At 43.8% G+C, this 23,628-nt stretch overlaps 2 protein-coding genes and 1 long non-coding RNA gene across 3 annotated transcripts; all 3 read left to right on the forward strand.

Moving 5' to 3' along the window:
- Positions 1-2,851: 2,851 nt before the first annotated feature.
- LOC115533423 (uncharacterized) lies at positions 2,852-5,653 on the forward strand. The gene is made up of 3 exons (XR_003974194.1): positions 2,852-3,590; positions 3,689-4,110; positions 4,227-5,653. It is a non-coding gene; the product is annotated as an uncharacterized LOC115533423 (long non-coding RNA).
- Positions 5,654-6,753: 1,100 nt separating this feature from the next.
- On the forward strand, positions 6,754-8,551 carry LOC115537721 (myeloid-associated differentiation marker homolog). The gene has a single exon (XM_030349774.1). It carries the CDS (start codon positions 7,083-7,085, stop codon positions 7,926-7,928), a length of 846 nt encoding a protein of 281 aa, XP_030205634.1. The 5' UTR covers positions 6,754-7,082; the 3' UTR covers positions 7,929-8,551.
- Positions 8,552-14,741: 6,190 nt separating this feature from the next.
- LOC115529940 (somatostatin receptor type 5) lies at positions 14,742-23,094 on the forward strand. Its single transcript, XM_030339090.1, has 4 exons — positions 14,742-15,001; positions 18,434-19,185; positions 19,544-19,954; positions 20,968-23,094. Exons 2-4 carry the CDS (start codon positions 18,442-18,444, stop codon positions 21,040-21,042), a joined length of 1,230 nt encoding a protein of 409 aa, XP_030194950.1. The 5' UTR covers positions 14,742-15,001; positions 18,434-18,441; the 3' UTR covers positions 21,043-23,094.
- The last annotated feature ends 534 nt before the right edge of the window (positions 23,095-23,628 follow it).

Here is a 23,628-nt window from a genome sequence, read left to right on the forward strand (position 1 = left end):
ATTGCATACTAATTCTACTCAAATACGCTGGTATTAAACATGAAATAACAAGACAGTTGCATAGTATTATTGGGCATCAGCAATTGAGACAGAAAGCCATTTTAATTGAGAGGTTTCCTGATATTGCCATTGTCACTTAGAGGTAGTGCAGTCTAAACTTGCCTACAATGTAGTTGGATTCTTTTGGAGGGTTTTTGTGTCTGTTCATTGACTCTACGGCTTTCATTGGGTGTCATTGTCGCTCCCCAACATTTTGGCCAACCATTTGCCATTTCATTGCCAGCCTCTTTAAAATATGCTTTTGCCGTAGAGTTCCTTATAATGCTTTATCTTATTACCAGCACCATGTTTCGATGTGGTAACACAACTAAACCACAGCATGGAAAGCTTCAGCAGTGTGTTGTTGTTTCTGTTGTTGTTGTGTGTTAAGCATGAGCTGTTATCACTTCTGCACACTCCAGAGAATTGATTACAGTAGAGCCAGGTACATTTGCAGTGATGCAGTCAGCAGCTAAATGTCTGCCAGCTGTCACTTAACTGTGGCTTAGACCTCGTACAGCTCATCTTTGCCTTCTTTGAATGTTCACAACTAAAACAAGAATTGCACTATCACACGTTTAACATTTGACATCATACCAGCATTAACAATTTACAAAATCAACAACAGAATGTCATTCTTTTTTATAGTTTAATTGTATATAGGCTATAATATAGTCATTAGTCATTATTAAACCTTTTACCCACGTAAGTAACTTGACTCAGTAAAATAAAACCCTTTGCTCTTTATAAATCATTTCTTGATACACCTGCCCGCGACGCGCTCATTTTAGTCACTGATACGGATGTGGAAACCCATTTCAAAATATTCCTTGATGTTTTGCAAACCCATAGAAGTGTATATTCTGTACATATTTAAACTAGGAGTTTGGGAGAAAAAAAGGTCCCCGCCCCTACATTCCAATTAAACCATCAGCTGCACAACTCAACTCTATAAAATACAGCTCATCTCTTGTGGTTTACCGGTGTAATCCTGGGGGTCCATGGGCCTGGATTATACCTGTCTGAAGGCCTCCAGCCACTGCTTTTGCTTCTGCTCCCGCTCACACATGAACAAAAACACCCTCTGAGGCGTCTCCGGCAGAATACTGCACTTCCACTTATACCCACAAGGGCTCTTCGGAGTGATCTCCTTTGCAGTGTAGCCATTCCTTGCTATTCCAATGAAAATGTTGCCTTGTTCCTCTGAGTTCTGCCATCAGATTAAAATGGAAAGCACAACAGGGATGGATGAGAATGAAGGGGTGGAGCAAGGTGTGTATGTGGGTTTCTTGGGGTCGGTCCTCACCAAGCGGCCTATGTAGTAAAGCTGCTTCCTTTCCTGGGTGTCCAAGCAGAACCACCTCTTCTTGAACGGTTCCAGTTGCTGTTCAGAATAGACGTGTTGGGTTTTGTGTTTTTTTTTGTGTGTAGGCCTATTTTCAACATTAGGGACATAAAGTTTATGGCTATAGGCCAATTGTTCATATTTAGACATTTGGGCAGGCTTCTTTCTTTTTACAGAATTTCTCAAGTATACCTGTTTCATGAAGTAGAAATTTCAGTTTTGTCTATTCTCAACTAATGGCCAGGGACGAATATTACACCACTACAAAGGGAGCCATGGGCATTATCGAAGCAGTGCAGGCCTCATCTGTATTCACAAAGATTCTTTTGAAAACTTTTCAAACCCAAGCAGAATCCTCTGAAAGAACATTTAAAAGAACATTTAAAGTTCAATAGTTGTGACCATAAAACATTTGATTCAAGGCAAAAAATAATATGGAAAACAGAAGAAAAGGCAAAGGTACAAGACTGTGTACATTATATTTCATCCCATACTACAACCCAATAGTTTAGCCCATTTCTTGCAATATCCTTTGTCGTTATTATATTGTTTATTGATAAAAGTTGTGTCATATATTATGTGTGTGTGTGTGTGTGTGTGTGTGTGTGTGTGTGTGTGTGTGTGTGTGTGTGTGTGTGTGTGTGTGTGTGTGTGTGTGTGTGTGTGTGTGTGTGTGTGCTTGTGTAAGGTTTATAGCATTGTCATCAACATGACTGCCATCACCGCATAATAACGTTACTTGTTTATAATACCTGTGAATTCAGTCTCGTATTCCAGTTACGTATTCATTCAACATTTTGTATTCCTAGCTTTAATACCACCAAAATTACTCAAAAGTGTGCTATACTTTTATAGCACTACTGCTAGTGCTATATCTTATATTTTTACTTTTATTTTTTATCATATATTCTATATCAACATATTTTCAACATGCACAGCTAATTAGTTGAGTGCTGCATGCAGCGCTCATCTATTGTTCTTCTTAAAGGAGAAATCCGGTGTAAGATGGATTTGGGATATGTTTGGTATGATAATAAGTTGGAATGTTCGTTTTGGAGCAAAAAAGCACAGATTGACGCATTCTTAAGTTGGCGGTTTTTAGGCAATTCTATCAAAACGCTATAAACTTGGAATGATAGGGGCATGTCTCGTGGTTAAAACTAAATCGCTATTTTAAACCACTTACAAGGCTAGAAGTAGACCGACACTTATTTGGTGGTATAATAAGGGTCTTAACATATAAAACAAGGCATTGATAACTTTGTAAGTGTACAGATTGTTTATTAAAAGGACATTTCATACACACGATACCATCAGTAGTTCACCCGTCGAAGCCATCTTGTTTTTAATACTCGATAGGTAGATTGACGAACACAGAGATTGTGACATCCGTCAACAACACGCAAGCTCTGTGTACTGATGTTATGGCTTGCATCGAGAAATCAGGGCATGTGTCGAGTATGTCGGCTCCTCCCACAGCCAAGCTCCGCTTCGAGTAGGATTCCCATTGGCGAAATAACGTAGCATCGTTCAAGGCTTTGCCTCGGACTACTGCTTCGAAATATTGGTTCAGTATCGGCGGGACATTTAGACTATAAAGATGTCCCGTATACGAATACAAACTCATTGCATTTGCGGTTGTATCAAGCAACATATCAAGTTCATAAGTCATCATGGAGTTTGCTAAAAAAATAAGTTTTCCCCTGTTTCGGAGCACTTTGATCTAATTTCTCCCAATATGGTTTGCCTATTCATACTGCTATTCATTTTGAAGCATGGTTTGGCAAGTAGTAGCATAATGTTCTTTAATGTTGTCTTTTGCATTGGTTGTTTTCATTGTTATAGGTGAAATGCCTTATCTGCAACAAGCTTCTTGGTTATAATAACAATAACAATACATCTTCCATGTTGAGGCATTACCGTGCCCTTCATGAGAAAGCGGAGACACCCACAGCACCTGCTGGGACTTGCACAGGTGCGGTGCGTTTTTTTTATGGATGATGCATTATAAGAGGGCTATAGCATTAGGTTACTGCTTGTTCACTTGTTTTGTCTCTTTTGCCCAGCTTCCAGGAACGGGGTACTGGACGAGGCCTTGGTGGACATGGTGGTGAAGGATTGCCAGCCTTTTACTGTGGTCAAAGACCAGGGATTCAGAGGGCTGGTAAAATTACTTGACACTTCATATGTGCTGCCCACCGGACAGGTATATAATATATTATTATGTTATCGTTCATTAACCTACATCATATATATCTTTAAAAGTCATGCTCAAAAGCGTTCTTGTTTTCTCCGGTTTTAAAGGCCATGGTGGAGGACCGCTATACCACCAAGGCAAAAGGGAGGCCAAGGCCCTTGTTCGGCAGGCTACTGCATTCAGTCTTACATCTGATATGTGGACATCCATGAAAATGGAGGCCTATCTTGCTGTCACCTGCCACTTTTTTGCAGATGGTGTGCTGAAGACCACACTGCTTGGGGTTCAGCATTTCCCCCCTACAGCCCATAACTTGGCTGAAGCTAAGGGAACCATTATGGAGAAGTGGGGCACCAGGGACAAGGTGACTTGTCCTGTTACTGATACAACTTCGAACATGCTTGCATGTGGCAGGGAGCTGCATTTAAAACAAGCTGTCTGCATTGCTCATGCCATCAACCTGATGGTAAAGAAATTCTTGGATGACACCCCTGGACTTGAGCATCTGCATACAAGTGCCAGAAAAATTGTAAGACTCTTTCGGTCCATATTCTTTGTTTGGAACATCACTTCTCTTTACTATATCATTATCCTGCCGTGACTGTTCTAGCGCTGTCCAACTAATACGTTCTTTTCTGTGTAAAGGAAAGTCTAGCCCAGGATCAGCAACGCATGGGAAGACCATTGCGTAAGCTGCTGAAGGAGGTTGAGACAAGGTGGAACAGCACCTACATAATGTTGGAGAGGCTGCATTCAGAGAGAGAAGCTGTAAGTGCAGCTAAGGCTTCTCACCCTTCTGAAGTCGACATGTTGACGCCAATGGAGTTTACCATAATTAAGGAGTGACTTGGTGTGCTTGGCCAATTTAATGAGGCTACAATTGAATTGTCAGAGGAAAAGAGGGTGTCAGCCTCTAAGATTCATCAATTATTGAAAATGGTCTCAATAACCCTCGGTGAACTGCTTGGGTCCATCCACACTGACATGGCCAAACGTCTCAACAAATCAACACAACTGAAGTTAATGGAATCCCTTAAACACTGGCAAAAGACCAGTATCCTGACCCTCCCTACTCTCCTGGACCCAAATTTTAAAACTCTCGGCTTCCTCACTCCATCCAAGGCTGATGAAGCTGTGAAAAGGCTCACCACTGAGTGTGGTCAAGTGATAAGTGATATACAGGTACAATCATCTCCACTTGCATCAGCAGCGATCCATGAAGATGAAGTCCCTTCCACCTCCTGTTGTGTTTATTTTGTTATGATATTTAATCAAGTTTCTGTCTATTGGGCCCCCCTAAGCCTGTCCACCTTACACCCCCAATCCGTCTGCCCTGATTATTAGTACTGTAGCTGATAAGACATTCTCTTTTGCCAAATGATTTAATTTCTAGCAGGAGCTCTGGAGATATTTATGAATGGCACACCCACACACATGTATCACGGAAATGACTTCAATTCTCAAATGGCTTATGTTGTATCGGCACATGAATCAAAAATCACATTTTGGGTATGGAATGACTGGAAACGCGTTCATCATAATTTCTTCCACCACTAGGTGTCCCTAGAGTGCTCCGCTGCGCGTCGGGGCCGGACAACGCCCCTTAACAGTTGTATAATGAGCACATGCCACAGCCTGGCGTGATCTATTGCTTAACTCAGTCACCTAATTCCGTCTAGGTTCCATACAATCACTGAATCGAATTCAATGCTAACCACTCAGCTCTCTGTATATATTAGGTGCTGGCTGCCTCAGTCATCTGCTCTTACTTCTTCGCCTGCTCTTTGTGCAGTAGGCAGATCAGTGACACCGTCACCTCCTGCCTGGCCTTCATCCTGTCATCCTGTACACCACGAGGTGGGCCTTACCCGCACCAAGCCCGGCCAGAACAGTGGCTTCCTGTCCACCGTGCCAGACCTCTTTAAGGTTTTTCGTGGCAAGCATCAACCTCATATCCCTTGTGACGATCCAGTCGGGTCTTTGACCCCGGCCCTGCTGTGTGTATGCCCTTGTTTCTCTCCCTCCTAATTAGGAGATTGTTGGCAGGTGTGGGATTGATTGACCAGTACTGCAGTGTAGTACTCCAGTACAAAGCAGCCTCGCACAAAAACTAACATTATCAAACTTCTTCGCGGAAATGTTTAGTTTTCTTTGCATGAAAAATTATCATTTAAATCCACAAACAAGATATGTGTAATCCAGGGCATATAAAGACTGGGACCAGAAAATAATTACTTTCTCTCCATTGAAACCCATTCATATTTTTCCCATGGGCTCTACCGGAATGGGCGTGACTTCGCCACTCTATAGAGCCTGCCGAGACAACAAACAGGGCTTCTCCCTCCTCCCAGCATTTGATTGCCTTCGTTCCTTTGTTTGTAACACATGGACTGATATTCACATGACCTTTGTGGCACATACAATGAAGATATGCCGATGACATGATGATCTGATATTGAATTTTTAATAAGGTGTGCTCAGTGTGGCTGGTACAATAAAAATGGCTTCTTTACGCACCTATTTCCTTATAGACTGACACAACCTGATTCGCGCTCCGTTTTCTCTGCATTGTTCACCAATGTGTGTTTAGGTGCAGAAACCCTGAAGGGTGGAATGCATGTTCTCAGGTTCTCCTGTCTAACCCGTTATAAATATGTGTTAATTAAAGCAATACTGTGTCAAGTTATGCATTGATAGCAAACCCAACGAAAGCAAAAGCAAAAAGAGATTTTACTACATCTTGAGTACATCAAATGTAGCTATAAACTTTAGTCAATCATTTGTGAAAATCATTCTGTAATTAGTCAGACCTCGACCTTAAAAAGCTCCACCGTAGTCACAATATTAAGCAACATAATCTGAGGGAGAAACACAAATACATTCACATCCTCCTCATCTTTATCTTCCATTTTTTTCCTTCTCCCTTCCACCATCAACCCGGCACTCCCCAATCCTTCATACCTAATCCAGAAAAGCACTACAAGTAATACTGAACAGTAGGGATGCACTGGCGTTATTTTTATTTTTATTTTGTTTTACCTCAGTTAGGTTTATTTGGCGACTGTGCCTTAGCTACTATGCAGATAAGCTTCTCAACATGTCTAAAGCTCGGGGACCAGAGTCCATCATGTGCTGTTACGTAGCCATAAAAGGAGGGGCGACCATAAATGACACAGATAAGAACACACAGAGGCTATCTTTGTTCGGGATGAGTACACGCCATCAGGTTTCCATTCCGGCACACCTTTCCTCAACACGACGAGTAAGAAAGAACTAAGAAAAGTAATCGATGTTTTAAGGCAATTCCCAAGAAAGAAGAAGAGGACAGGACAGGAGCTGGATGAGTACCCGCAGGGATATAAGGGGGTTTGGAGTTCCATGTGGAATGAAGATATGTTAGAAGACACCTGAGGGAGAGACTAGATCTACAGAGACAGTGTAGAGGGGAGAGCTCAATACAAGGTCAGCGCATTCGCTTGGGACATCAACGAGCAGCTGACGATGAACGTGTCGGTGCGGTCGCTCACTGATCCGGTGGGTATTTTGCGCATTGTGGCGCTCGTCCTGACCTGCATGTCCTTTGGACTCGTGGCATCAGTTGGGGTCACTGCGTCGGAGTCTTCCTACTGGGCCTGGTGCATGTTTACCTGGTCCTTTTGTTGCTTTTTCACCTTCGCCATACTCATCTTAGAGTTCACTACGCTCAGTGACAAGGTGCCGGTGTCCTGGGAGGACTTCACCACCGCCTTCGCCATGCTGGCCGCCCTGATGTGCCTGGCAGCGTCTGCCATCTACCCCGCCTTCTTCACCTGCAGCACCTGCCCCCGGCAGATAGGCGCCACCGTCACCTCATGGTTCTGTTTCTTAACATACGGAGCCGAGGTGGTGCTGACCCGCTTGCGGCCCCGCGGGCAGATCAGCGGCTTCCTGTCCACCGTTTCAGGTCTCCTGAAGATCCTGGAGACCTTTGTGGCCTGCATAATCTTCACCTCTCTGGACCCCGCAAAGTTCTCCGGGTCTCCGGGCCTGCAGTGGTGCGTGGCGGTCTACTGTATGTGCTTCATATGGTCTCTGCTCATCATCCTGCTGACCATTGGACGGCTGCTCTCGTACTTCCCGGTGTCCTTCGAGATGGTGGTGACTGTGTCCAACGTGCTGGCTGCGATGATGTACATGACTGCCATGGTGATCTGGCCCTTGTACGGCTTTCAAGGGAATCTCAACGACAGTGCCCTGTGGAACAAGCTGCTCGTGGTCACCTTTATGTCCATTTTTAACTTCATTGTCTACACCGTCGACAGTGTTTTCTCCATACGCATGGTGTTCTGGCCTCAAGCCTCAAGTTAGGACGGAATACACCATTCATCAAACACATTGGGGACACCTGACATGGTACACAACCTTTGAAGGTAGTCCTCGGGCCATGGACATTTCTCGTTATTTATTCCTAATACTATAATTCTAAATACTAACACAAAAATGTTAGATTGCTTTAGCTATTATATGAACTTGGAGCACTTTTATTTTGAAATGATGCAGACAATAGAGACACTTCGACAATGATTCTCTCTGCCAATTTATTATCAATATACCAATTAACCTTTGAATTGATGCAGACGACCTACCGACCGATGAAGGTGTATCCCAAGAACGCTGAGTGCATTGTAATGTTAGAACCTGATACACCAGAACTGTTCCATTCTGATGCCTTGATTTAGTTAATACAGCTCGTCCTAATCCAGGGTGACCAAATCATATGAATTACTTCCTGTGTGTCTTGAAAAGGATCCATTTAAAACCCACTTAGTATCAAATATTAACATTTGTATAGAAATAGCTTGCTTGTAAAAGTTGGTAGCTATCTACATGCCGGTATTCTATTCGTTCCTTTAATCATAGCTTGTCTCAGTGCTTTTCAAACACTGTGATTGAATACATTTGACCAATAAATAAATAATGAATTGAACGCATTCCATCCCTCATTTTATTTGGCCAGGGCAGCAGATTATAGAAGGGTGACAAGCATTAAAACTGTACCGTGTGAGAGAAAAACCTAAATAAAAAAATAAAAAAAACGAATTAATGAAGGGGGGGGGAACACCATCTGCTGCCATAGATCAGAGTTTTAATGTCACAAAAATGGGAGTGTATGACAGTGTGCTCGAAATGAAAAGGCTTCAATATCTTTTGTCTGTCAAAATTATTTATAAATTCATTCGATGTAAAATTATAATTAACCATCGCAATTTCTTTCTCTGCAACGTTGCCAAAAGTGGCAAAATTGCATTTGAATAATTTGTATTTGTATGAAAAGTGATTGCACACATCCAAGATAAGCACTGATGAACCCTGGTTACTTGTCCTGACAGAAGTATGTTAAAGGTGAAACCAAGCACCTCCAAGTGGAGGATTTAATTTAATTTGCGTTGTTGTTGGTGGCCGAAGAGGGAAACAAATTCCACAAACCTTGCAACATCATGGTCGTTGGTAGATGTAAAAAGCTCTTCTCATCTCGCTCTGTACACCTCATCATGACAAATATTGTCAAACCATGGATACAGTTGGATAAGACAGCTGTGGCTTGTAACATTAACTACCTACCACAATGCAGTATTGTAAAACCGGATGGATGTGATGGCTCAATAAACTGATGGATGGATGATGGATGGCTGGATGAATGGTAAGCCAGGAAAATACATGGATGGTTTAAAGATTATAGGATGGATGGGTGGATGGATGAAGTGATAGATGGAGGAATGGATCGATGGAAGGAAGAACGGATGGATGAACTAATGGATGGATGGATGGATGGTGAGACAGGTAGACAGATTGATGGAAGGATGAATGGAACCATTGATTGGTGGTAGGATGGATGGATGAATGGTGAGACAGTTAGACAGAAAGATGAATGGATGATATATGAAAGTCTTGTTCAATTTATGAATTAATTGATGGATGGGTGAAGATAAATGTCCCACGGTGACACAAAGTCTTGAGGACTTTGTGTCACTGGGCCCCCAGATAATTTAATCTGCCGGCTTTTACAATAAACTGTAACACACTAATTGCCAAAACGACATTACAGGTGACAGCTAAGCTGCCGTCAATTTTTTTGTTTTTGGTGTAAACTTTGGTCTGCTAGCTAGGAAATAGACACTTATTCTAAGGTGAGCCAGACAGAACAGTGCCTCACCAAGTACCGCCGAGGCAATAAACCCCTCATGTGTGAGGTTATTCCTAATGCCCAGTGTGTATTGACTATTGACTTCTGTTGTTGAGTGCAATGATCATGACAAGTTGCATATTTATAGGAATCAGGAATAGAGAACCAGATTATTAGTTTTAAATTCCAGTTACCACGGCCCACAGCCAGGTCACCCGTTTTGGTCGAGTGGGGCCTGTTGTACTTAGCCTTGTCCTGCCAGACTCTCGTACTTCATTTCATTTGCACAGAGAGTCTGGACCCACTCAATTGACAAACGTTAACTCACTTGAAGGCGGGTGTCTGTTGAAGTTTAAAACTATTGGATCTGCTCAGTGCCACTCTGGATCTGCCATTACCAATCGCTATCATTTGGCCGGGAATCATGTTACGCACAGGCTGTAAACAAAGAAAACACTGTGCGTGAAGATGTCCGTCAACGAGAGAGTCAAAAATCGGTCAAAATTTGGATAGAGAAAACCCAATAATATACCGCAGACCCAGACGTAGTACTGAAGGGAAATTAAAATTGAGCGGAAGTAGTTAGGCGGGCGGAGCCAGGCTATGTTGTACTCCTATTTATCACTTTTATATGAATGAGGGGATTCAAATCTACTAGAATGATATTGTGGGGGGACGTGCGGCGTCTGGCCTGCAGGGGGAGTATGGGCAGGTTGGGAGCACACTGGATCGGCTGGGGGTATTGGGCCTGATTGCGGGCACCTGCTCGCAATCAGGCCAATCAGGGAGTGTGTATTTATGTGCCTGCTTTGTTTTGTTGGGAGGAACCGGGAGCAGAGAGAGAGGGAGAGATCCAACGCGACCCCCAGCAGAGATCGCAGATCGCGGAGCGCTGAACGCGAGGACTCTCCCGGACATTGTTGATTTATAGTTTCAAGCCTCTGTTCTGTTTTGCTTTTCATTTAAATAAACAAGCTCCCAGTGAGGGACGACGAACTTGGTCTCCGCACGCTCACTGATCCTGCTACAGTGGAGCCCAATGTGGGGCGAGCGCAGACATGGACTAGTCACCGCTGGGAATCGTGCTCGGGCATCTGGCCCAGATGGCGGAACGGCAGGGCCAGCTCCAGCAAGCCCAGAGCGAGGTGCTCACAGAGCTGGCCCAGTCCTTGGCGGCCGATCGGGCCGTCTTACGGGAGCTCCTCGCCTCCGGGGGACGCGGCGAGGGACCCAGGGGAGCGGGGTCCGTGGCCATCATCCACGTCCCAAAGTTTGGGGAGGCGGAAGATGCGGAGGCCTTCCTGGAGACTTTTCAGGGGGTGGCCAAGGTCTCCGGGTGGCCTCGTCAGGAGTGGGCTCACCGTCTCCTGCCGCTCCTGACGGGGGAGGCCCAGCTTGCGGCCCACAGTCTGCCGGCCGGGGCCAAGCGGGACTATACCCGGAAGAACATCGGCCCCGGTTCCGGACGCTGGCTTTCACCGAGGGGGACCGTCTCTTCGCCTTTGCCCAGCAACTGCGGGACCAGGCGAGGAGGTGGCTGGTTCCGGACCAGAACTCGGCGGAAGACGTGGTGGAGCAGGTGGCCCTGGAGAGGTTCGATGAGGGGCTTCCGGCCAGGGCCTCCGCCTGGGTCAGGTACCACCAGCGCGAGAGCCTCTCTGCTGCGCTCGACCTGGCGGAGAGCCACCTGCAGCCCCCACCGATGGCCCAACACCGGTCCCACGCACCGGTGCAGCTGCCCTACGGCGGGATAGGCCAAGTCCGGCGCCGAGGGCGAGAGGGGGGTTCCCCGTTCCGGAGCGGGCACATGAATCACCTCCAACCCCCACTCTGCAGACGGGCGCTCAGACGGCAGGGGAGAGATGTTGGCGGTGCGGGCGGCCTGGTCACTTCCGGCGGGATTGCCCTCTAATGAAGGTGGGCCAGGTCGTCCGCGTAACCGGTGCCCCGTCTCCTCCCCACGGTCCCAGTGAGGCGTACCCTATCCCGGTGAGGACACAACGGGGTACGTACCAGGCACTTTTGGACTCGGGCTGCATACAGACCATGATCCTTCAGCGCCTGGTGCGGTCCGAGGCATTGGTGGTGGCGTCAAGCGTTTCGGTGAGGTGTATACACGGGGATGTGCACGAGTATCCTTTTGTCCCGAAATTCGTTATCGAAATTCGTTATGGGGGGAGAAAATATAGTGTCAAGGCGGCGGTTAGCTCGAGCCTCACGCATCCCCTGATTCTTGGGTTGGATTGGGCGGGGTTTCCACAGGCTGTTAGGGGGACTACGGGGATGCAGACACGACAGGTAGGGACATGTAAGGCGTTTGCTGTGTTCTGCGCCAAGGCGGGGGCGTCCGACGCTGCTCAGAGATCGGGGGAGGCGGGGGATCCTCAACCCGAGGTCCCAGCGCCGAGGTTCCCACCTGTGGAGGATTTCCCCCTCGAGCAGTCTCGTGATGCTACCCTAAGCTCAGCCTACGACCAGGTGATAGTAATTGATGGGAGTCGGGTCCGGCCAGACGCATTGCTGACTTACCCACACTTTATGGGGGTTAGGGATAGGCTTTATCGGGTGAGTCGTGACACCCAGAGTGAGGAGGTTATCACCCAGAGGCTGGTACCCAGGAGCCGCCGGGAAATAGTTTTCCAGGCGGCGCATTATAACCCAATGGCGGGCCATTTGGGGTACGATAAATCACTTAACCGGATAATGGCCCGGTTCCATTGGCCAGGGATTCGGGCGGAGGTGCGCAGGTGGTGCGCATCCTGCCCCGAGTACCAGTTGGTGAATCCCCCGGCCGTCCCCAGGGCTCCCTTGCGGCCCCTTCCCCTGGTGAAAGCACCCTTCGACCGCATTGGCATGGACATTATCAGGCCATTAGAACGTTCCGCACACGGGTATCGATTTGTGTTAGTCCTGATCGACGCAACCCGATACCCGGAAGCAATTCGGAAACATCTCCGCGAAGAGTGTTGCGCAGGCGTTGTTTCATGCCATATCGGCCTCGGCGGCACTCTGGGAGGTGCTGCTTTATTTAAGGCAACAACACAATTTACGACAGCTCAACTGCCACATCTAGTGCTGGGTATTCCCGGAGGCCTCCTTCCTGCTGGACGTGCCTGGAACACCTCCCTAGGGAAGCACCCACTGGGCATTCCAAGCAGATGCTGGAACCATCTCAACCTACTCCTTTCTAAACAGAGGAGCAGCGGCTCTACCCCAAGTTCCTCACGGATGGCTGAGGTTCTCACCCTATCTATAAGGGAGACGCCAGCCACCATCCTGAGAAAACCCGCTACTCGTTCTTTCGACCTTCACCCATCCTTCAAGACCATAGGTGAGGATAGGAGCGACAATCGAACAGTAGATCGAGAGCTTTGTCTTCCGGCTCAGCTCTCTTTTCATCACAACGGTGCGACAAAGCGAATGCCATACCACCCCCGCTTCTCAGATTCTCTGGCCAATCTCTCGCTCCATCGTCCCCTCACTAGTGAACAAGACCCTTAGGTACTTGAACTCCTTAATTTGGGGTAAGGACTCATTCCCTACCCGGAGTAGGTAATCCACCGGTTTCCTGCTGAGAGTCATGGCCTCAGATTCAGCGGTGCTGATCCTTATCCCAGCCGATCCAGTGAGTGCTGAAGGTCACAGGCCAATGATGCCATCAGGACCCTATCATCGGCAAAAAGCAGTGATGAGATCCCCAGCCCACCGAACCAAAGAAACTCCAGAACCAAAAAACACATGTAGACCGGAAGGGCATACTCCCATCCTTTCAAGAGTGAAGAGCAGGTTTGTGGTTCCACATCCGGGGCGGAAACCTTATTGTTCCTGTTCAAGCTGAGGTTCTACAATGGGCCAAACCCTCCTTTCCAGCACCTTAGAGTAGACTTTTCCAGGGAGGCTGAAGAGTGTGATTGTAATTTATTGTAATTGGCACACATTCTCTGGTCCCCCTTTTGGAACAGGGGAACCACCATCCCGGTTTGCCACTCCTTTGGCACTGTCCCGGACTCCAATGCAATGTTGAATAGGTGTGTCAGCCAAGATAGCCCCTTCACACCCAGAGTTTTCAGCATTTCTGGCCGAATCTCATCAATCCCTGGGGCTTTGCCACTTTGAAGTTGTTTGACTACCTCAGTGACTTCCACAAGGGAAATTGACATAGAACCCCCATCGTTCTCAAGCTCTGCCTCCCCCATAGAGGGCATGTTGGTCGGATTCAGGAGTTCCTCAAAGTGCTCATTCCACCGACCGACTACCACCTAATTTGAGGTCAACAAAGTCCCATTCTTAATGTACACAGCTTGTACGGTTCCCCGTTTCCCCCTCCTGTGGGGGCCTGACAGTTGTATCGGTCAATTTATTTGATGAAAATCTTTGTTAAAATTATGAATAATGTAGTTCAGACACTACATTGAAGGTGTACTTGTAAACAGTTTAGATTACTGTGATGGACCATCTTTTAGTTTTATGAAGGCTGTGTGTGTGTGTGTGTGTGTGTGTGTGTGTGGGTGTGTGTGTGTGTGTGTGTGTGTGTGTGTGTGTGTGTGTGTGTGTGTGTGTGTGTGTGTGTGTGTGTGTGTGTGTGTGTGTGTGTGTGTTTGTGCGTGCACATGTACACGTTTTGTACAAGTGTTTGTATGTTTGTGTGTGGTATTATCAAACAAACTGAATCGAGGAGCAAGACTAATAAAGTAATACGGCCATAAATCGTTGCTTATTCTTTTCATATATTTATTGTTGTTTACATGTCTATCTAACTCAGATATTTTCCCCAATTGAATGTTTTGTTGTTTGATGCTTCAAAGGAATGCAATTAGTCTGAATAACTATTTGTGTCCCTATTATTGTTAGCACGTGGCAAAAAAATAAACATCCCAATTTAAATAACGAGGATGGTTTTTTCTTCCTACCTACGTATTCTGATGGCAATCATGCAACAATAGGAAACTGGGAATAATGGGAGTGTCTCGTTGGTCCAAAGGAGTGGTAACGTGTTTTTTGCCCCAAATACATAAATAGCCTACCAGCAGACCACTGTGGTCGACAGCATCAGACTTCGCCAGAGTTCAACCATAACTAAAAAAACTGCTGTTTGGGGCATCGTCGTTTGTTTTAGTAGGGCTATTTTATGTTTGCATAACATGGTCTGGATTTTAGATGTAATCCATAATGTCAGTTCAGGCGACAGGATATTTTGTCTTGTGGATTTTTGGGAAGGAATACATAGAAAAAAGACGCAGAACACAGAGATCTTTAAGTAAGTATGAAAGAGAGGATTTTGTTAAAATATTTTTCTAAGTATTCGCTGAAATAACAAACAGCCTGCTACCAAAGCCAAACGTGGAGTGAGTTGCGTGCCATAGATAGTGAATGAGACAGACAGGATCTTACAGTTGCACCCCTCATGCTGTGAAATTGCTGTTTCAGTTATTTTCATGCTACAAATTAAAACAGTTTTAGTTATTGTTGCCAATGTCATGCAGGAATAACCTCTGATTTATTTTTAAATAATGTGTTATATGATCTCAATTACTTTAATGTTAGGATATGATTCTAGAAAACGCGCATACATGAGGCCTATTCGGGAGAAACTAGCAAATGAAAAACTAAATGTCGTAAGTCACACGATATATTTATGTCGCATAATTTGTTACTATACATCGCATCCTTTTCAACAACCGTTGTCATATCAGAATAAAACAAAGGAAGTGTTCATTTCGTCGTTTGGGCCTATGCCTATAATTTATTATGGTCTAATTAAACTTGAGTTAATATCAGGCCAACATCGAGCATGTCTCTGGCTTATTATGAAGCACTTGTTGATAGAAATGTGTCAACAAGCGATCGGAGTCGCACGGGGACCAACTTTTGTGTTCGTCAACACACATCGCTGCGGGACGCGCGTCATCCCTGTGTTTTGTAGAGCGGTTCAATGCATCTGGACGTCATGTCAATATTATTTGTGGAACAAGCAGGCCTCCACCAACTACCATAAGGTCACCCTTTCGTAACAAACTGACTACTCCATTGTCCTAAATGAACTGGGCTCTGAGTTAATACTATTAACTCCAAAAAACATTTTGTAGTCTACTTTAGTTTAAGTTGTAATTTATTTATGCGCACAATGAAAGAATACTCTAAAAGAAGACTTACATATTTAAAAATAGCATTCACATACAAGTGCAGGAGAATGTCAAAACCCCCAGCGGACTAAAGCAACTACCTACGATCTAGATTAAAAGAAAATATAAACGATTAATTTCAGTGCCACAAAGGTGCATTACGATAGGTAGTAGTGTGTGTGTGTGTGTGTGTGTGTGTGTGTGTGTGTGTGTGTGTGTGTGTGTGTGTGTGTGTGTGTGTGTGTGTGTGCGTGCGAGCGTGTGCGCGCGCGCGTGTGCGTGTGTGTGTGTGTGTGTGTGTGTGTGTGCGCGCGCTTGCGTGCGTGCCTGCATAATTGCCCTTGTGTTTTGTGAGGGGCTTGGTTGATTAGGCTGGTCTTCAATCTTTTTAATTTATTAATTAAGGAATAGTTGATTTTTGTGAGTGGTTAATCAAATTGAACTAAGTTCCCTGAAGTTCAAAAAGTCAGTGTGAGGACCACAGTTGGTGATTGTTGACTCACCTGACAAGCCTCTATCGTCACCAAAAGAACTCACCGTAATAAGTCATTCAAATAAACAATCATGACAGACAACAAATAAGAAAGACACAATTGAGGCTCAACAAAAGTAGTGAGTTTGAAAGAAGGCCAAAGCAAAAAAGTTAAACTTGTTGTGTCAGTTTGACTAGAAACAGAGAGGACGGGGGTGTTGAGGTCATTCTCCCCTATTGTGGAGCTGGCCACATCCCAAGCGAATGCACTTTACAGGACAAATTTCTCTTTGTCGGACAATAAAGTTGATCTTATCTTATCTTATCTTAGTCTGACCTTAACCACACCAGACCATTGAGCAATACGTCAAGCCAAAACGGCTTTGGATTAGAATTTTAAATGGTCTGTAACCTCCGTCATTTGGAGGAACTGCTATGCAGAATTTCTTAATTTCTTAGGGTTCTAGAAGTTAAGGTGTTTTAATCAAAAGGTTGTGGGTCCAAACCCCAATGTCTACTATCTACCTGTAGGAATACCAGAGTAGGATCCCTAACCCCTACCTGCTAAATGAAATTTTAAAAGAAAATTGCATTGGATAAGATTGTTTGCATAACAATTAAATCTATGTTGTTCATGTTTGTCCCAAAGATATCCTTGCACAGGATAGGATTGCCACTTCAATACAGTTGTCAATCTTAGTCTTTTTCTTGCTGGTGCTGTCGTTACCCCATGGCCAGGTTTCTGAGAAATGTTGAACTGGTTCTCCTTGATTGTTCCAATGTTTGTTGTCAACAAGGAGTAAATTTGGAGAAACGGCAGGTTGGCTGAATGCCCAGAGCCTTCAATGGAATCATTTTCTCTTAGAAGATATATAGGGAGCTTGTTGCCCATGCCAGTAGAATCATTCATACTTAGGGATGGGAATTGATAAGATTTCACGATTCCGATTCCGATTCCGATTCTGCTTATCGATCCGATTCCTTATCGATTCTCTTATCGATTCTCTTATCGATTCTCATTGGGTGAGAAAATAAGTATTAGTATTATTATTATATATAAGTATTATATTTGTATTATATATTGTATATATATATATTGTATTATATATAAGTATTATTATTGATTAGACAGAGATTTATTAGATGGACCTACCTAATAAACCGTTGTAACACACAAGACCGAAAACTATAGCAACGCCGGTAAACAAACCCCGAGAAGCCCAATCCCTATGAGAGCTCCCCACGCTACGGCCATCCGGAGGGACACAGAGCTGTTGGCCGTGATATTATACAAATATATTATATTATAAATAGAGCTCCGGGAGTCGCAAACGGCAACAATCACTTTCTCCTCCATGCTGCAGTTCACCCCGGACTGCACTGCACTGAGTTCGACAGTTGAACGCTGATTGGCTCTTATGTTACACATGTCACTCAGTTGTCACGCTGATTGGCTGTCATCATGCGAAATTTGCGTCAAAGTTGAAATATTCCAACTTCAGCGAATTTGTCGCGGCACAAATCCTCGTGAACGCGCGCGCCTGTGCTCGGCGAAAGTGTGGCACGACAAATTAAAACTTGTCGCCGGTTTTCTCTCGCGAAGAATTCGCCCGATACGCGTCTCTACGTTCACTTTGTATGGGATCTCATCGCTCCGTCTTGTTTGGTGTGAAAGCACAATGCGCTTCTTCCTCGGCGGCGGCATGTTTGCTGCGTTCTTAAGCAAAACAAAGCAGCGTGTTTGTGACTTCATAACGCATTTGCCATGACCGGAACCGATAAGCGGAATCGTTAAGCAGGCTTGCTAATGATTCCAAGGAATCGGTTGACTCGGCACCGGTTCTCAATTCCCATCCCTATTCATACTGTGAATGCCTCAAATTACACTTGTACACTCACATAAGATCCTACAGAATTGCATTTAAGTTTCGGCCATCCATGCAAAGTGTGGAAGGTGTAAAGGAAGTGTCGAAGACCAATTATGAGACCCTGCAATAGTTCATCGCTAACCCTTACCTCGTATCGCATAAAAGCCCCAAACAAAATTGAAGAAAGCAAAGTTTATCATTCCTTGCATCTTTCCTGTGTTTCAAAGGTCCCTGAATGGAAACCTTCACAATGAATGAATACAGTTGGATGTCAGAGGCCGAGGACATGACATACAGCTCTCCGTCCTCCACGCCTCAATTGGACTACTTCTCCAACTCCAACGCCATGAACACTTCTTATCTCCCCACCAACGACACCAATGATAAAGCCTCACCCTTCTTCGGCAGCTGGTCGGTGGCCACAGCCATAATCTACATCACTGTCTTCATTGTGGGACTGCTGGGCAACACACTGGTAATCTACGTGGTGGTGCGCTATGCCAAGATGAAAACAGTGACTAACATGTATATTCTCAACTTGGCTGTGGCCGATGAACTCTACATCCTAGGCATCCCCGTCCTTGGCACCCAAAGTGTACTGTCCTATTGGCTGTACGGGGAGTTCCTCTGCAAAGTGTACATGACTGCCGATGCCATGAGCCAGTTTATGTCCATCTTCTGTCTGACGGCGATGAGCATTGACCGCTATCTGGCAGTGGTGCACCCTATTCGTAGTGCCAAGTGGCGAAGGCCACAGGTGGCCAAGGTCTTCATGTGTTTGGTGTGGGTAATGTCCTTCCTGGTTGTGCTGCCAGTCACCATATACTCAGATGTCCAGGACCGGTTCAACTCCTGCAACATGAGCTGGCCTGAACCCCAAGACCTGTGGTCCACAGTCTTCATTCTCTACACGGCCATTCTGGGCTTCTTTGCTCCCCTGCTGGTCATATGTCTCTGTTACCTGCTCATTGTAATTAAGGTACGCCGTTAAATTGTATTGTGATGTTCCTCTTTCATACTGCTGGCATTTAGCTGTTAATACCATATGATCTTAAATGTAAAGTGTTTCTATTAAATTTTTAGCTTTTCGTTTAACAGATTGACGCCAAACTCAGAACCGCTTGGCTGAGCATTGAACACCCTAGCCTATCCTGTTGAGCTGCATTATTTTGGATGAACTGTTTAAAATACTACAAAAATCCTGGTTAATCTAAAGGGGGGTATGGTCGAAGAGAGACAGTCATATGAGGGCAGTCTATCGTAGTTCCTGCTCTACAGATTTTCTCTTTTGCCAATGTATGAAGATAATCCATTCCCACTTAAATTTCTAAATTCAGGTGAGGTCGTCAAGCATGCGGGCAGGCTTGACCACACGGCGCCAGTCAGAGCGCAAGGTGACACGCATGGTGGTGATCATCGTGGTGGTGTTTGTGATGTGCTGGCTGCCGTTCTTCATCACCAACATTGTCAACCTGGTATACATCATCCCCGAGACTAGCGTCAGCGCTGTCTTCTACTTCTTCAGTGTGATCCTCACCTATGTCAACTCCTGCGCAAATCCCTTCCTCTACGGCTTCCTGTCCGACAACTTCAAGCAGAGCTTCCGGAAGGTGCTGTGTCTCCAAAAGGGGAACGGGTTGGACACCACCATTCAATCAGGGGGCACTCAGGCAGCGATCAAGAAGAATCCATCTGGAAAGCCTGGTGGTCGTCATAGCACGAATGGAAACAACATGCTAAACACAGAGGTAATATGAAGCTAGGGACTTGTAGCTCATGTCACCTAACTATTCAAAGTCAGGTCCCTTTATCACAATCACATGCCCCTTTTCCACCGACAGTACCAGCTGAACTCGCCTTGGCACAGCTTGGTTTGGTTCCAGGCATGTCGTTTTTCTATCTAGAAAGGACCACGCGACACATAGACAGACAGGGTTACGTACATGAGCGTCTGCACCTCTGTCCCGGTCCACGTGAGTTCTTGCGTGCGGATCATGCATGTTCAATAATCAATCACTATTGTTGACTGAACGCTGATGATAGTATTTAAAGATGCCGGGTATCGGGTGCTGGGTGTTGGGTGTCAGGCTTCGACATTGCGCTATCATTATTCGTCCAGTGGCGTCACTCTGGCCAATCAGTGGCCAGCAGCCTATTAACGTCACACAAAAGTATCAGTTCAGCTCTCGGAACCGCGACGGAGGTGAGACTAAAAAAGTACCAGGTACCAGATAGGCTACCTAATTTTGGCGATCAAAACACAAAAAAAGGCGGGCAGAGTCGAGGCGTGTTGAGTTGGTACTGTCGCTTGCAAAAGGTTTTGCAAGACCAAATTCCAATTAAACGATACCCCATTTCCATACATTGTGAAGCCCTCGAATAGGCAAAACATTTAACAAAAACCTGATTGGAAAGGACTCTTTGAAATTCGCTCTATTAGAAGATCATCACTTGAATAGAATATGACCTTGTTATAAGAGCTAGGGTATAAAGCTAGAGAATAAAGCAAGCAAAGTTGTGTGCTATCCACACAATACCAGCCTCCTCAATTCTATAACAGCTAAACAGACAATTGTCTTTCATATCATATTGTAAATGATACAATATGATTGTGTTCAGTCAGTGAGTGAAAAACAGATGTTATTACTGCAGTCTCTGTCTATCTAGCACTGCTTACCCATCCCTTCTTCATTTAGTCATATTGCTTACATTTACTATTGTTGCCCTAAACCTAACCCTGTCTTTGTCATTGTCCTACCAGGCAGACGTAAGTGCAACCGTCAAGGACGAGCTTTTGCCGCAGCATGAAGCAGTGGTTGATCAGACAACGTTATGAGCACGCAATCTTCAATGTTGATGGTCCTGCTATTCTGAGGTCCAAAGCCCAAGTTCAATTTTAAATTACTCCAATGACCCTAGTTCTTCCCAGCAAATCCCAAAAGTTGAAATGGGAAGCTGAAATCATGTCGAAGATTTTTCCATGGTAATTGCAAATATTATATTGAAATACTAACCTTCTCTTAAAAGGTTCCTGATGCAATTGTGTAAACGCAAAAAATAATTGTTGAACATTGTTGAACATTTTTAAACAATCAAATTCAGTTCATATTTGAATTAGGCTATTCAACCTGCAATTAAGTGATTGTTTAGCTGTAAGAATGTTTCAAATAAGCATACATATTTTTTGAATTTGTGTTAAAGTTCTTATTTGGCCAGCAAATGTGTTCACTAAGGCACTTATTTAAAGTGTATTTTCTTCTTTTTTTCAGGCAAGAATTTTTCCATAATTAGTTAACGTTTCACAGAAAAATTTCAAGATATGTTAATTATATGCTAAATTTCTCAGGTATTTAATAATAATGTCCTTAATATACAGTATATTCCTAAAATTAAGAAATGTATTATAAGATGTATATGTTAAGGGCATTTAGGATTAAAATTATAATGGAGATTTTAAATATATTAAAAAATCAGATTTCATATTTAAGATTTAAGACACAGGTGTTGCTATACAATGATTAGGTCTACATATAAAATATGAAAAATATTTCCTGTGAAAAGGTTATTTAAAGATTGTAATTTTAAAACAGGGAGTATTATAGAACGTCAAAATTTAATTTAAGGCCAAGCAGTGGCAACTTTAATGTTTCACGTCCATAATCCTTTTGTTTGTTTCAGTTTAGTAGTTTCTGGGGGGGGGGAGGGAAATCAACTTTCAATAAATGAATATTAAAAATAATATTAAGAAATTTTAGGTTGTATCAATGCTGCGCTACAAACAATGAAAGTCCTATACACACATGTTTTTGATACTACCAATAACATTATCCCTTCTTGATTTAACAGATTGCTTGTTACACGGGTTATCTTAAAGCATCGTCTTACATTAAATCATAAAAAAATATTTCCTCTGGTTAGTTCCCTTTATTATATCTTTTTTTTTCTTTTTTCCTCATGTTAACTGCTCAGGAGTTGACAGCGTGTTTTTTTGACAGCCAATTTTTTGGATCTTTGCCAAACTCTTTTTGCTAAAAATGACTCAACAGTGTGGATAACATGATGCTGAAAAACGCTGCTAAAAAAAAGGTTTTTAGATGTGTCCCTAGCTCAGTGAGAAGAATGCATACGTTATGTTGTGGGAAACCACAGTTTGATCTGACAACACCTCTCTCTTTCGCTCTCTCTGGGCCTCTGCCCCCTATCCACGCTTTATTTACTGACAACCTGGTTATATGGCAGCCTGTTGCGGGGACAAACAGGCCAACTGCAACCCCTGCTCAAAACATTTATCCCCTCCATTATTTGTGGCCAACTTATTTTTCTTTCCACGTGCAGGAAAAAAAGTTATGATGTATGAAGTGAGTTATGACAGTAAGACCTGCTTCCTGTTCCTGTAACACAAACATTTTGCCTATTTGTTCGTGCCTCAGAAGGTTGTATTTTTCTCAGAGCTGTGATTGAGCTATGGATTGTCAGGGTGGGCAAATTAATCTGTCATATTTGTAAGGATGAAACAAAACAACAGCTGAACCCAAACTAATTATAGTGAACATATTTGTTAAATTTCCAATCCGATTGTACTTTATTTGCTTGATATCATTCATGGATGTCGGTTCTTCTGCATTTTACATTTGCATTTCCTGTATCACCTCCTAGATACTTGTACGTACCACAAGGCTTCTCACAACTAGTCATATGTACCATGTGATGTTCTCCTGAGGAAAAATGTGTCTACCAATGGTAGATGTAATTTGGGGTAATTTTTTTTCCAGAAACCTCTTAGAGTAACATTGTGGCGCAAGCATTGGAACATTTGGGTTCAATATGCTATGGATATATGTGTGTATTTGTATGGATGTTGAAATATATATATATATACATATACATATATATATATATATATATATATATATATATATATTAGAGCTGTCAGTTAAACGCGTTATTAACGGCGTTAACGCAAACCAAATTTAACGGCGTTAATTTTTTTATCGCGCGATTAACGCAATTATTTTATAAAAAAAATAATAAAAAAAAAATTTCTTCCTTTGGCTCAAAACAAAGAAGCAGTAGCCTGACTGCTATGTTCAAATGACATTTGTTCAAAGCAGTCGTTTAATTGCACTATAGGCTCTTTTTTTGTATCGTCCTGTTTTGATCAGTGTATATGCCAATGTTGTTATCAATAAAAAATCATTTGCACAAGGCAAGCCGATGCGCTTCACCATGTTGATAAGAGAATTAAAATGAGAAGAATTATGGGACAAAAAAATCAAGGGATATTTATCATAGAAAAATAATTTGCGATTAATCGCGATTAATTAGAGTTAACTATGACATTGATGCGATTAATCACGATTAAATATTTGAATCGCTTGACAGCTCTAATATATATATATATATATATATGTATATATATATA

The sequence above is a fragment of the Gadus morhua genome, chromosome 2 (assembly GCF_902167405.1).
Source record: "Gadus morhua chromosome 2, gadMor3.0, whole genome shotgun sequence".
Taxonomy (NCBI): Eukaryota; Metazoa; Chordata; class Actinopteri; order Gadiformes; family Gadidae; genus Gadus; species Gadus morhua.